Here is a 14,738-nt window from a genome sequence, read left to right as displayed (position 1 = left end):
TAAATCACCTACTTTTCCTGCAGGAAATCTCTTAAGAAAAGATTTGTACTACCTCTGCCAATCTTTTGCAACCAGACTTCAGACAGATCAGTGGTTTGCTGGTAACTTTGACAAATACTATACTGATTTAAAAAACTTGTGTTATGACAAAAGTACATGCATTCAAACATCCTTTGTTTTTCTATAGAAAAAGCATCAACATATTCCTGAAAATCTTTAAAGTCTCTTCCAATCCAAGTCATGCTATGACTGATGAGATGGAGAAACAACTTAAAGAGACGTTAAGTCAACTGCCCAAAGACACAGAGTTGATGACAGTGAGACATCAGTAGCCATCTTATGCTAAGATTCTTTATGTTGAAACAGCATGGAACGGAAAGGAATATAATGCTTTTCAATCCACATCCATGTATAAAATCCATTTTCCCTCTGATAATGAAGATTAAACACTACATGGAAAGAACAGTACAGGTTATGAAGTGCACACACATGAAGTGCAATCAAAGTCTCAAAGGGGAGCACAGTCCTTTCACATAAACTGTCTGGTGGCACCTACCCGCACAAAACACAATCAAACACATTCAAAAAGATAACCTAGATGCATTCCACTGGAGGAAAAATTGCCCTTTTAAAGTCCTTTGGTTTCAACTTTACCTTTCCACAAGCCACCATGGACAGGGCAAGCTGGTACCAGAGGTGAAATTCATCAAATGCGAACTTCATGGCTCTCTCCAAGCACTGAGAAACAAACGTTGGAGAAAAGTCAGATATTTTTTATTGTTGTTTAAACATATATCTGATGCTTTGGCATGGCTCAGAAATCAAACAAGGGGTGACAACTAGTTGTGGAGAAGGTCAGGTTGTTTTCTTCTGCTTTTTTTTTTTGATGATGACATCATCTTCCTCCTCTTAGTTAACGGGGCCTGCTAGCATACAACATCACTTTAAATTAGGACTGCTTTATTCAAATGCCTACATAAAAATTAGCTTAATGTCTCAAACAGTTCTGGCCTGTGTGGCCGTAGGTCTGCAGCTGTTTCTACTAATTGTCAAATAGTATGCTTGATTTTCACCTCCCTGATGAAGAGCCAGCAGTTACAGAATATATGGGTCACTCTTGCACATTTCAAGTGGAAGTTCAAAGAGAAGCTAGAGGTACCTCAGAAAGCATGACATACTGCCCTCTTCTGCCCAGAGTGATGCTGAGAAGGTCATAGACTTCAGAAGCATCCCGAAGGCTGACAGCGCGGTCATCCTGCTGGTCAGGGGCACGGCTGATCACTGCATCCCGGTTTGCCTGGGTACAGATATAAATAGACAGTCAGACATCAATAGAGTAAGAGAACTGACTCCTTCATAAGTTCCGCCGATCACCCATAGCATGCCAAGTAAAATCACCACGTTTGGGTTTTTTGTTGTTGTTGTTTTTTTTTTAAATTAAAAATACACAAAAATATAGATGATGTTCCCATGCAAAAGTAGACTTGATTTTTATCCACACTCAAAGTAAACTCAAAAAGACAGCTGCACATACAGAAAGGATCTGTATGAATACCTCATCTAGTTTGTTTCACACAATCAGAAAGTTAGGAAACAAACCTAACAGATCAGATTCTCCATAATTAAAAATCCAAAGCTATCCTTAATCTATCACAGAACTGTTTGAGTTGGAAGGGACCCTTCAAAGGTCATCTGGTCCAACTCCCCTGCAATGAACAGGGAAACCTACAGCTCGATCAGGTTGCTTGCAGTTTCATCCAGCCTGACCTTGAGCGTCCCCAGAGATGGGACACTCATCACCTCTTTGACAACTTGCTCAAATCTGTGTTCTTTACTAATTCAATTGCCTACAATTGTGATGTTCCAAAACATCATACGTCATAGACTGAAATTTACCTCAAGATCCCAGCCTCTGCTTTCTGTGAACAAGGAAAATCTTAATCCCAGTGTAAAGAGAAAATTCCTTCTATTTTCCAAACATTCAGGCTGGGCTTCACTCAGCCTGCCTAACCTCTGAGAAAGGCAGTGCTTTATGCTATTGAGCATACAGACCACACAGATACAGCACCCCAGGCATCCCAGCTCAGTGGGGCGCAACATAAGAAAACATTCAGGTCTGACACCTAAAAGATCAGAAAAATTAGGACACTGCCAACAGTTTCACCCGAAGCAAACACAAACAAAATATTCCCTCCCCAAAGCAAGGAGGTTATTTCTTTTTAATTGCAGGGAGATTTTTTTTTTCCTAAAAAGATTAAACATGAGAATTAAATGAAATAAAAATTTCCAGAATATACAGCCCTTGAAGCCCACATATTTTAGTATGATTAAGCTGTAACAGTATCATCATTACATTATCTGTGTAGTACCCAGTTCCAAGCACTTTATCACAGTTGAAACAGCAAACACAATTACTGACAACTAAATCACAACCAAGAGCCATACAGTGAATGCGTTTAAAGTCAAACTGACAGGTCAGACTCAGTACAGTGTTTGGATCATGTACAAAAATTTATACCACCTCTTGTAGCAAGAAAAGTGGTTTCTTTCTCATGTTACTGCAAAAGACAATTAGTAATTAAAAAAGATGGTTCAGAACAAGATGCGTGAGACACTGTGTAAGACAATGAGAGCAACTTCAAACAGAAAACTCTGCAACTAGTGTTGAGAAGCATGGTTCATCTGTCTTTAGCAGATATAACTAAAAAAATGCTGCAGCTCTGTTTGGATTTAACTCCAAGACTACTTAAATAAATAAAATAAAATAAAAAGCTTTCTAAAAAAAGCAAATAAGGAAAGCTTCTGAGATTGTGAGATTACTACTTTAAAAAGAGTCAAAGCTTATACAGAACAATTCTTATTGCCATGTGAATTCTCCTATGTATATACAATAGCATTAACATAATTTTCTGCATCATTTAAATGGTTGACTTTTTTTTTTTTAATAGAAAATAGCACCCTCATGTTCTGTAATCTGATCGGCCTCCCATTAGAATCAATTATAGCCCGATGCTTTTTTGGGTATCCATCTAGCACCAAGCTACGGTTTCTGAATTGCTGCATTAGCACAAATAGAAAATTAACCAGAACCGGTGAGTGCCCATTAACATCTGCTAGCAGATGTTGGTACTAGATACAAAAACATGCCCTAATTCCACAATAAGTAGGAATGGGATGTATTACTTCGAGGTAATGTTCTAAAATTGCAGTCATACTGAACATATCGTACACATTGTACTTCACCTAGGCAGTGAGTAGTTAAAAACAACATATGCATAGGCATGACTAATGTTCTTTACAAGGTCATAAACCATATTTTGTTCCATCTTTTAAATCGCAATGCCACAGAAGGTCTCTGCAATCCATCACTTTACTTCCACATACAAAAGTTGCCGCTGAGCAAGTTTATCAAGTCACTTCTATTCTAGCAATTTTTAATGGTTATGTAAATACTGACCCTACCTCCAATTGCTAATTCCAGTTGTTCAAAAATCAAGAAACCCTTACATTAACACAAAGTTGTTTATAGAACACCAAATCTCACAACAAACTGACCCATTAGAAGTAGAAAGAGCATGGATTGCATACGAACAATAAGATAAATCATCATCCTGAGGCTCAGGGTACCATTTACCTTTGCAGTGTTACATAAAGGAAAGTGGAGGAGGGAAGTGTGAATCAATACTTTCTGAAATCCCCCAGAAAAATGCAAATATTTCTTTGGCTTCTAAAGATGATGGGTGCTGTGATCGGAGTCACCATTTTTCCTGTCTATGTTTATGTTTGTGTAAACATCACTGGGGCAGCCAGAAATCCTGACGGTCACTGGTCAACACAGGCGCAAGCCATTTCCATCATTGCTATTTTAATACCCGTGTTTCTGCTCTTTACACTAATTTTCCTGAACACAACTGGAAAAAGGGTTATTTGTCCAACACTGATCTCTAAATAAAGCATCGGTAAGCAACAATTCTCTGATTTGTCCCACTGCATTATTTCCTCCTCCACTCTAAGCAGAATCAGAAGAGCTACAAATACATTTTTGACACCCCCAGTGTGATTCTTCCCTTTACCACTGTCACACAGATGTGCCTCACTGCACACAGGCAGGACGGAGAGCTGGTGAGTCACACTGGCAGAAAAGATCCTCTGTTTAAGAACGTGTAGGATGGAGAAGGTCACTACCAACAGGACTGACTTGTATTCACAGAGGAAAATATAAAATCAATCCCTCTCTATCTTGGGTAATATGGCAACCCAGTGATGAATTGTGTTTGCATACTCTGGGATTCATTACAGACACAACACCAACACAGGACAGCAAGCATCCTCCCAGCAGTGACAGGATGCATGCATCCAAGAGGGCTTGCAGCTGGTGCCACAAGCTCACACAGCTCACCCATGACGGTGTCTCTGGCCCAGCACAGGCACTCCAGCTGCACAGACCCAGCCAGGTTATAGCAGGGAACGTCTGCTTTTATGTAGATCAGCAACTGGTCTAACAGTCCTGCTGAGCTACGGACAGCTTCCATCTTCATACCCGCATATACAGCGCATCTGCATCAGGACAACCCACCTGTCCACAGGGATTTGCTGAACGTCACTGACATTGCTGTGCCACAGCCACGTGATAATTGCAACTTATTTATGGTATGTTTATTACATGTATCTGTAGAGAGGAAAAGGGCCACAGCAAATCCAAACAGCCGTTACTTCAGCAGCTATTACACACACACATTCATGCTGCAGAAAATCAAATTTTACCACAGTACAGAGATGTGCTTCTTAATAAAACATCAAGCAATCATATGCATTTCAGCAGAGCATATTCCATGTAGCAGTCCCTTCACACTACAACTAGCTATGAAGTATCCTTTAATTGCTCTCTTTGAAAGATGGCTCCCCCTGCTTTGTTTCAAATAAGAAAAAGAAAGCAATTAAAATCTTTAATGAGTGCCTGCTGCCTGCCCCTTAATTCATGGGCATTCTAACGTTCAACTTGTGTTTTTTCAAAAGAGACATAATTGCCAGATCCACTGCAACCCATCTATACACAACTGCAGAATGTTCTACAGTGTACTGTAATAATGTAATTGGTATGACTCAATACTAACATTAAGAGAGGAAAAACAAATGCTATGTGTGTAAGATTGACAACAAGGCTTTAAAATCATGCAGTTGATGCTTCTGCTAAGAGGTGGGAAATACTCAGCCCACATCCTTTGGGTCTTCATTCAGGCTGCTTTGCCTGTACTGCCAACAAAATGAATGAACTCCTTGCAGTGGCATAGACTCATTCAGATGTAAAAGGCTGCTGAATTCCCATCTAAGTTACTGATGATCTCTACACAGCACTTGAAGACACAAAATACTCGAGGTTGACCACAAGGCTGTTGTGAGAACGGGAAGCAGGCGGAATGAGGAGGAAATACTAAACGCCAACCATTCCCACATCTGCTGAGACTGAGATACCACAACTTGCTCAATTGCAGAGCAGCAGCTCAGAGAATGAAAACTTACTGCCTGTATGAACCGTGTGGCATCTGTCTCATTTCTGGTAGGCAACAGCCTATAGATTACAAGACCCCATTAACTGTCTCAGCCCATAAATACAAAGAGGCTGGAAGGCTGAGTTTCTCTCTCACCCACAGCACAAACACAGCAGAGCATGGTAAAGGACTTGGTTTGTATAAGTAGCAACTTCACTTAAAATGAGTAACTCCATTTCTATAAACATCAAGGAGGAACAATGCAGCCATAAAGACAAAGCAAGCAAGCCAGCCATGTCCTCAAAATAAATCAGTCCCTGTCTAACTTACTGAGAGTTTGGCCGGTGAGTGAGCATATTAATTCCACATATTGTTACTTTTTTCTCTTTTCCCTCAATGTAAGTACTTTGAAGCAAAATGCATCAGTGGTTCACAAGAACAGACAATTAAAAAGACAGCTACTACAAACTACTGGAGAATTACAGTCCAAATAAGTAGAAACTACTGGCTATTATCCACCCTCACCACATGGCCAGTTTGCAAAGCATGTGAAATATTCAAATTATCCTTGGACAGCTAACATATGAACATTCTTCTCCATTTTCCTTTTGATTTCGCATTTGATTATAAAATGTGACCGTCATCTCTCTCACCAGGTATGTTCAAATAGTTGGTATTGTAGCAGAACTAATTCTGGAAAAGTGTGCTGAAAGCAAGACATATGGTCCCTTTCAGCCAAAGCAGTCCAACAAAAGGAAAGAAAAGGGAAAGAATAATCATAGAATCATATAATTGCTTGGGTTGGAAAAGACCTTAAAGATCATCGAGTCCAACTGCAACCTAACAATACTACCCTAGCTTTAACAACTCACCACTAAATCATGTCCCTGAGCACCATATCCAAAGGCAGGTTTATCTATGGGATTCGTCTTAGGTACCAAAATCATATATCTGCTATTAGTAATCAGCATTTTAGAGAGTTATCTTTCAAGAATTTGCATCCTCCCTGCAATTCTAAAAATAAACCAATCTTATGCAAAACAAAAGAAGAGAAACTCTACCCAACCCTCTGCAACTCACATTATAACTATTTATTCATGAGTACATTAATAGGGGTGATGTATTTCCCACTAGAAACATCCAGCAATCCATCTTCTCAGGACCAAACTGCAAAGCTTTGCCTTGCAGATCAGAGAAAGTCAAGCTTGCTATTATAAGCACAGCACCGTAATTTAGAAGGAACAAATAGAACAGGCAATCCTGTCCCCAGTTGTCTCCTTCACCTGCTATAGTCCAAAGGCCCTCAAAGAAATACATGACTGCTGTGCAGCTATTGTATCATCACTGGGCTTGGAATCATAATAAAAAAAAGAAGGAAAGGAAAGAAAGGTTTCAGAAAGGCAATACGAGTTTTTCCTCTTTCAGCTGTGGGATAGTATTGTTTTATAAAGTAAGGAACTGCAGAGCTAATACATTTTAATTATTTCTGTGTTTAAATATAAATGTGTTGAAACTTACTCCCTTAAAGGCATGCTCAGAACCATGAGATTGCTCTCACAAAAAGAACAAGGACAAGTCCCGATATCTTACTTCCCCCCTCACCATCTGCTCTGTGTTCTCAGGCTTTCCAAGGTCAAATCGTCTTTAGGGATTCAAATCAGAGGTAAGATGGGGATGACATTTCTGATCTTCATTACAGAGGAACAGAATTTATCAGTTTTGGACACAAGGAGCTTCATTTCCAGTAAGACTGTAGTGAACACAGAATCAAAAAAATTAAAAAATGTCACGTTATTTGGTATGTTTGGCGGACCACATCAGCCAGAATCCCTAGCTGTAAGAGACAGCATTGTCAAGGCCCAAATAAAGGATTCTAGACTGTATTTTAGACCTCTGATTCAAGAAGGGAAGATTTCTAAATACAAATAAAGAACTTATTTTGGTTTTGTCTTTTTTTTTAATTTAAAAAATACACACTAAAAGGAATAGAAAGCATTCCACTCCATGTTCTGAGAAACTTCAAGCGGATCTTAAGGGGCAGCACAACCAACAACACTTCTGAAAGCAGTCACTGAAACAATCAGAACTGTGGTTAAGAATTAGCCCTGCCAAACCTCCCCTACTGCCTCCAGCAGCACAACAGCCCCAGTGTGCTGACAGGACCAGCAGAACCAGCACCTCCCCCACCCACCGTGTGGGGCAAGGAACCATGTGCAGCCACGGCATGCACTCAGCCCTCCCAGAGACAGTGCCATTGGGTTTGATGTGTTAAACACAGGCAGAAATGGGGCTGGCAGTTCAAAAATAGGATGGCCCGTTTTTCCAGTGCATAACTAGAACCCATCATTCTAATGCAGCCTGAGCTTGTGAGAGCCAGCAGAAGCTGGCCTCCTCCCAGGTGAGAGAGAGTGTATTTTTCTCCTCTCACAAACAGCCCATCCATCCAAACCATTGCTCTGGCTGTGCATAAGGAATGAGAACGTAGCCATGAGGCCTCCAATGCCCCTACAGACAGCCCTGACTGTGGTACTCGTGAGGATACCCAATTTGTTTCACCAGATTCCTCCACGAGAGCTCCATAGCCAGCCATGGCAGCTAAATAATAGCTGGCACAAAGGACGAGTATGTGCCAAACCCAATAAGTGGATGCTTTTCATTGTTTACTGAGATGTCTTCGCTTGGGAAAACAGGTTCCTGTTATCAAAAGGACAGATAGAATACAGGAGGCAACTAAGGAGAGGGCCACGAGGAAAAAGCTTTTCCTGCAAGTGTTAAAACACATTCTGGAACATTTTTAAGGCTATGGAAGAGTCTACCACGCTACTGGATTTTTACATATTTAGGCTCTAAGTGAGCAAAACACTGAAGGAACACTTTATTACCACTTTAGAAGATATTCTCATTTCATTCCACCAGAATATGCAAGGCTACTCCCTCCAAAAGCAATGGAAGTGGAGGCAAAGAAGGAAAAAGCAGTGTCACAAGCTGAAACCCAGCATCACTAAGAGTCAGAGAAGGTTTTTTGGACAGTCGGATGAAGCTTACAACACCTTAAATGCAATTTCTTTCAGCCAATTTCTCACGTATGTACACTGTGGTTCTCTGATGATCAACATTCTTGCACAGGACATGTCTTTGTTCCATGTCCCCTTCATGTGCTGACACGTTCGCCTGTTCTCAGTCACTCCTTCCCACATTGTCCCACTTCATCTCATTTTGGAGTGGCTAAAATCAGAAACGAGCAGGTGGAACAGCCCTTGGCTTCACAGTCCTGCAGAAGAATTATAGTGACACGGCTGCTCTTTTTTCCTTCTGATTTGTAAAGTGACAAAAGTACCGTTCTGGCGATTTTTGCTCTGGTAGAGCAATCAAAGTGTCAGAGAAGCTGGACAGCTCCAAACAGGTTAACTTCATTGTGCAACTTCTGTTTAATTTTAAGAGGTTCTTAACTGTAAAACCAAAAGAACAACCAATCCAGCCAAAACGTAGGATCACCAATCATGTTGCTTACAGGCCCACAGAACTATATCATTATTACTTGCCACGAATACTCCCTGCAGGAAGGAATATGTTTTATTTGGTTGTTAACATTATACTGCAAGGGAGACCTCAACTGGAAATCTTATTCTTGTTAACTTATTTTTTGTAAGCTTCAGCAAATTTAAATCATATAAATAAATAAATAAAAACCAACACATCTCCAAACAAACCTGTACATGAGAAAATTCACTAGCTTACAACAAAACAGTGTAATGGAAAAGACGCCTCATTATATAATAAATTAAGCAAAATTTCCTCTTCCACAGCAGTAGAAACAATAAACTAAGCAGTTAAAATGATAAACCAATGGCAAGCCTACTGTTAACTCAAGAGGAAGGTGGATACTCAGATGTTCTATTCTCCAAAAACAGTCTGTTATCGTTCCTGTGCTGCTCCACCACAGACCTTTAAGTGCTTTTTGTGCAGCAGATCAAAATGCTCTGCATCTATCTTCAGACAGTTCCTATATATAAAAGACAGTACTTAAATACAAGCATACTTATTTAATCTTGAAGTCAGCACAGCAATCCAGACTCTATCAATAGCATTTTCATACTGCCTCATCCATAACAGTTACAAGATCAGTTCATCATTTTCAATACTATTGGATAACACAGAGATAACCTGTATTCCCCTCAGCAGAACAAGACTATAGTGTTCAAGGGCCCATATGATTGTTCAACTGTAAGCCCAGCCCTAGAGATGGCTGCAGCAGTCAGTATTATTGCTGCTCCAAATCCTCCTCCTACATGGATCAGCCCAGACAAGCCACACTGACATGAGCTCTTCTGATTTTAAAAGAAGTGTAGCACTGCACTTGGTATGCTACAAGACCTAGGTCCAGCAGTTTCTACATTAATTACAAAAAGCCCTTCCTAACTGCAGAAAAAGCCCTTGAAAAAGTAAAGCAGAGGCACTGTAGAGAAACTGCATGCAGCTATGGTGAACGCAGGCATTTCCTTTTCTTTACAATTCTCCAAACCCTTCACTGAAGTTTCACTTAATAAGTGTGATATCACCAGTAAAGGAAGAAATAGCATTTCTTGTTAATATAGTATAGTCCTCATTTCTCTTTATTTAGGGAAGATTTTGTACACAACCAGAAGACTTGACATGGAAATTCTAGATACTCTTTTTGTGCTAGCAGTATCACAAACTCATTTTTGGCTTACCATGGATTCACTGATTAAGAGGAGAAGCAGAGCCTCTTCCACGTTGTCCTGAGGGCAGTAAACACTGAAAGACAGAACACATTTTTCTGAGGAAGGTCAAGAATTATCCTATCAGCCTCCCTTTCTCATTTCGCAAGAGGAGCAGTAACTTGAAACATCTCATACATAATTCATTTGCTAGGTAATACCTTCTTTTGCAGGTTTACACAATTAAAAGCTCTGAAACATATCCAAGATGAGCCATTCTGAACCATAAACAGATTATTTCCACTTCTTAGCAAAGACAGCTATTTGGTTGGAAATTCGTGTGGAAAAAAATCAAATACTCTAGGTTTAATGCTTTATTTTTCCAGCAGGCCTTTTGATAAGAAGTCAAAAACAAGAACTCCCAAAGCTACTACATCAATCAGTTACACAATTAGCAATACTGTAGAGCGTTCAAACATCCTCTCTTCCTTCTGTCAATAATCCAAAATTAAAAAATGCTTACTTCTCTTCTGTGTATAGCTCAGGCTTCCGACAAAGCAGATTGCTAATGTAAGTCTGATCTTCCTTGTTCATGAACTCAGGGAGAGGATCAGATAAAGGGCTCCAGTAACAGTCTTCACTTAAGGAATGGAGAAGCACTTGGCCTAGCTGTTTGGCCGCAGTCTAGAGATCAGTAAACAGAGAAAGACGCATTAGTGAAGCCTTCACACACACCCCACACACCTAACAACCATACACATATCACAAAGGCCTAACAGCAAGGACAAGTTAAAGAATGAAGACAACTGATTGCCACACAGACTGCTGAGAGTCTCACAAATGTAACTACATTTGAGTGTAATAGTACTCCAATGCTTTTGCAGCATCAAGATTTTGTGAGTCTCAGCCCAGAGGTTACTTCCGTCTTAGGTTTAAAAGAGCAAGCATTCAGCTGTTGGTGTAAATGCAGCTCTTTATAGCCTCAGCTCAGTATTATTTGTCCCTCTCTTTTGTTGTTGATGTAATAGCGGCAAGAAGAGAGAAGAAGATTAGGAACTTTACATCAAGACTGCAATGTCACATGCCCTTGTTTGACCATTGAGTGTCCTTAAATACCTACTTTCTAGTTCATATCTATTAGCTGTCAAGTTGAGCCCAAAAGGCAGCCAGCTAACTCGACTTTGCAAAACTATCTTTGGCATTTGTCTCTGTTTAGACTCATCCAATAAACCTCTAATTATTTTTTTTTCCAGTGTAAATAGATAAGCATGCGAACAAGCGCAGAAATTAAAACAAGGGGTATCTTCTGGGAATTCTCAGTAGCATGGTGCTCTACACCACTGCAAACAGAGCACAGAATAGAGATAGACTGAAACTTCAGCCCTTCTGTCCTAACATCAGTAAACATTTTTTAACTTCTCTTTGACTGCTGCATATTTATTTCCTATGCTATTTATGTGCTTGACATGGTACGAGCCTGCCAAGAGTCATTTTCTTTTAAATACCAGAATAAGTATGATTGATAAACTGAAACATTACTCCACTTGAGCTGTTACATCTGTAGGATTAAATAAATCATCCTGAGTTTAAAGAAAATCCATGCAATCAGATTCAGAAAAATAACTTATTTTGATGCAAGATCCTTTATTTTCATCTGCCTCACCACACATGAAATCTAATTGAATTAGTCTAAAATGCAGCCACACTAGCACACACTGTCCATTCAACATCAGATAAAGACAGGTTTCATAGCTGTATCTAGCAAATGGCAAACTGATTTGGATGTGTAGCAGTACCTTTAAGAAATATTGTCACATACACCTCCCTGGAAACCCTGAGACCTTCCCCACACTCCTACTGACAACCTACAGAAAGCCTTCTGTTTCTAACTAAGCTTTTCTATGCTTTTTATAGCAAGCAACCACAGGCAAAATGGCTGAGGGCACTGCAACATTAGCCAGTATCATTTTTTGTCTCAGTGTGTAATTATTTAGTCAGTTTTACCCCAAGGAGCCAACTCTCCTGTATTTTTTCCTACAGCCTTAGAGTGGAGGGAAGAGTATTATGCCAGCAACAGAAAGATCTTTACTGTTTCACACAAAAGAAGCAGTACAGTTTGTGATAAGCCTTTCAAAAGGAAAGAACCACATACTTGCATTTTCTTTGATTTTAACATACAGTACAGTAGCTGTGTAAATTAGCTTCACTCCTGTTTTGAATAAGACCAAACAAACCAGAACAGGCCAAGACTCTGATTTATGTTATTACTGCCTTTGGCTAAAAAAAGCATCATTATGCTTAGAGAACACTGTGATCCCACAAATTAGGAAAAAGAAAACTGTGTTTCATTTTCATGCATGAAAAATTTGTTTAATTAAGCACATTCTTCCCTTTGCCCTCTTGACAGCTCTTCAAAACCAAACAAGAAAATGAAAACACAACTTCCAGTAAAATGGAAATCCCAGGAGAAACTACTGGATGGACATCTTCAAATTTCCCCTTAAGGAATAACACTCTTCCCCAAAGGTGTTGTACAGCTCTCCCTTGTTGCACTGGGACAGGAGCATTTGAGTATCACATTCTGTCACGGTATAAGAACAGCAGATGGTTACGTTCATTTCGGCATAGCGATAAAGCAGATGAGCAAAAAAATCCCCTGAGTCCTGATCTCACTCTGGGAAAGGATGTGACCATTTGAGTGTGACAATTAAGTCACCTTTTCTAATTCCCAGCACCAACTTTGGTGTGCATCTGCATTCTTGACTATGCATGGAAGGTGACCCCAAGGCAACCAGAAGATACATTTCTAGAACAGAAGTTCCAAAATAGACAAATGTGAGAAACCTAGGCAAAAATGCACTCAGGATACCCTTTCTGTCTGGGATTTCATTTCAGCTCTGCATTTGTATGTGAGGAAGACACACGTAGATCAGTTCCATTCACTGGAACCCAATGCTCTCCATCTTCAAAATGTTAAGCAAAACACAGAGAAAGCTGAACAAAACACAAAACAAGTTTAGCCATATTAGTGCAATGCTTCTAAGGCTGCAAACTTCTCATTCACGTTCAGGACTGCTATTCTCCATGCTGCTGATTTCATCACATCCTGAGTAACTTCATGACAAAATTTCTTAAAGTGGAGGTTGGAAAAAATCATCTGAGTTAAACTACCCAATTAATGAGGCACATAACTTTCTCCACAATTTCTTCATCAGAGGTACTCAGGATTTACAAGACATAGAAGGACAACACAAAAAATAACAATCACTCTGCACTACATTGTATAGAAGGGAGTTTTATATGAGCAACACAGAAGCACTTTAGTCAAAAAAAAAAAAAAAGCCCTGTTTATTTGTTGCAAAAGCCAGAAGTACTTAATGCTGCTACATGCAAATCTGAAAAGTTGTGCATGCACACATTGACAAGAGAGACAAAGAAAACAAGGGACAGCACTGTCAAACTAAATTCATTCCTATTCCTATTTAAACCACAGTCAAAAAAAAGTACTGCGAGGGGAAAAAAGAAAAAGGAGTGAGAGAAAAGTAACCCATATGTCCAGACCTGAGGGCTCAGAGGTTTAGAGTAGATAGCACTTTGAATGAAGTGCATCACTACAAATATCACTCCCAGAAGTATTAAAACAAACAAAAAATTCCAAGCAGTCAAGTGAAGAAATTTTTTTGTCCTATTGCAATGGTTAAGAAACAGAGTTCCTTGCACAGCACATTACGCCCAGCTTCCCTTCTCCCATTCATTCCCCTTACCATTTTGAAGGTCTGAGTAGCTTTTGTTTCCACAGTCCGTAATACGTCTCGCAGACTCCTCATTCCCTTCACAATATTGCTAAGGAGAAGGCAGAAAAAAAACCACCATGAAACAAAAAGCAAAAGCAAACCAGCAATGAATGTGAGGAAATATTTTGATCGTGCACCAAAGCTGGGGAACAAACTTGACATTCACAGAAGCCAAGAAAGGAACCTCTCACACCAAGTGTGTGGCACTGAGACGAGCCACTCTGAGGCAGAGGACAATGGCACCAAGTGAGGCAGTGACTGTAGCATGCCTGCTCCAGATGGCTTCCTCAGAGAAGATCACATTCACATTTGAGGAACAGAGGGGACATTTGGAAGCTTTTCATAGTTCATATTTATAAAGCAGATGCTTCTTCTTAAAAGCATCCACATCTCCTCTTCACACCCTCAGATTGGACTAGTATGAATTATACTGAGCTTACGTGATTCTTTTAAATGACGACGATTTTCAGGTGGTGCTTAAGCATCTTGTGTCTGCTGGTCAAGACATGTATTGAAATTACAGTGGTTTAAAGAGTTTATTGTCAGGCAGCTAAGTTGAGTAGCTGACTGCAGGCACAGCTTAACCTCCAGTAAAGGAGGGCAAGGTTGAAAAAAAAAAAATAGTCACATTACGATGCATACACTATGAGTTATTAAACCAGCCTAGTCGCCAAACAATATCTTAACCATGTGCCTGAGTACTGAAAGAGATGGAGAGAGGAACAATTAAACATTGGACATATCAGTTAGCACACCTGAAGCTTGTAAGCTCCTCC

General features: G+C 39.9%; 1 protein-coding gene across 3 annotated transcripts in view; it reads right to left on the bottom strand.

Annotated features, from left to right (window-relative positions):
- TTC7A (tetratricopeptide repeat domain 7A) overlaps nucleotides 1-14,738 on the bottom strand; it is a 164,112-nt gene that overhangs the window by 122,934 nt on the left and 26,440 nt on the right. For all 3 annotated transcript variants that reach the window (XM_010706791.3, XM_010706788.3, XM_010706789.3), the window contains exons 5-9: nucleotides 13,933-14,011; nucleotides 10,692-10,852; nucleotides 10,202-10,265; nucleotides 1,160-1,297; nucleotides 655-738 (exon numbers count right to left, since the gene is read on the bottom strand). In XM_010706791.3, the coding sequence (XP_010705093.1) occupies nucleotides 655-738; nucleotides 1,160-1,297; nucleotides 10,202-10,265; nucleotides 10,692-10,852; nucleotides 13,933-14,011 (526 nt within the window). The remainder of the gene's footprint in view (nucleotides 1-654; nucleotides 739-1,159; nucleotides 1,298-10,201; nucleotides 10,266-10,691; nucleotides 10,853-13,932; nucleotides 14,012-14,738) is intronic.

This window comes from Meleagris gallopavo, chromosome 2, assembly GCF_000146605.3.
Source record: "Meleagris gallopavo isolate NT-WF06-2002-E0010 breed Aviagen turkey brand Nicholas breeding stock chromosome 2, Turkey_5.1, whole genome shotgun sequence".
NCBI lineage: Eukaryota > Metazoa > Chordata > Aves > Galliformes > Phasianidae > Meleagris > Meleagris gallopavo.
Note: the sequence above shows the minus strand (reverse complement) of the source record. Positions and strands in the feature narration are given on the sequence as shown.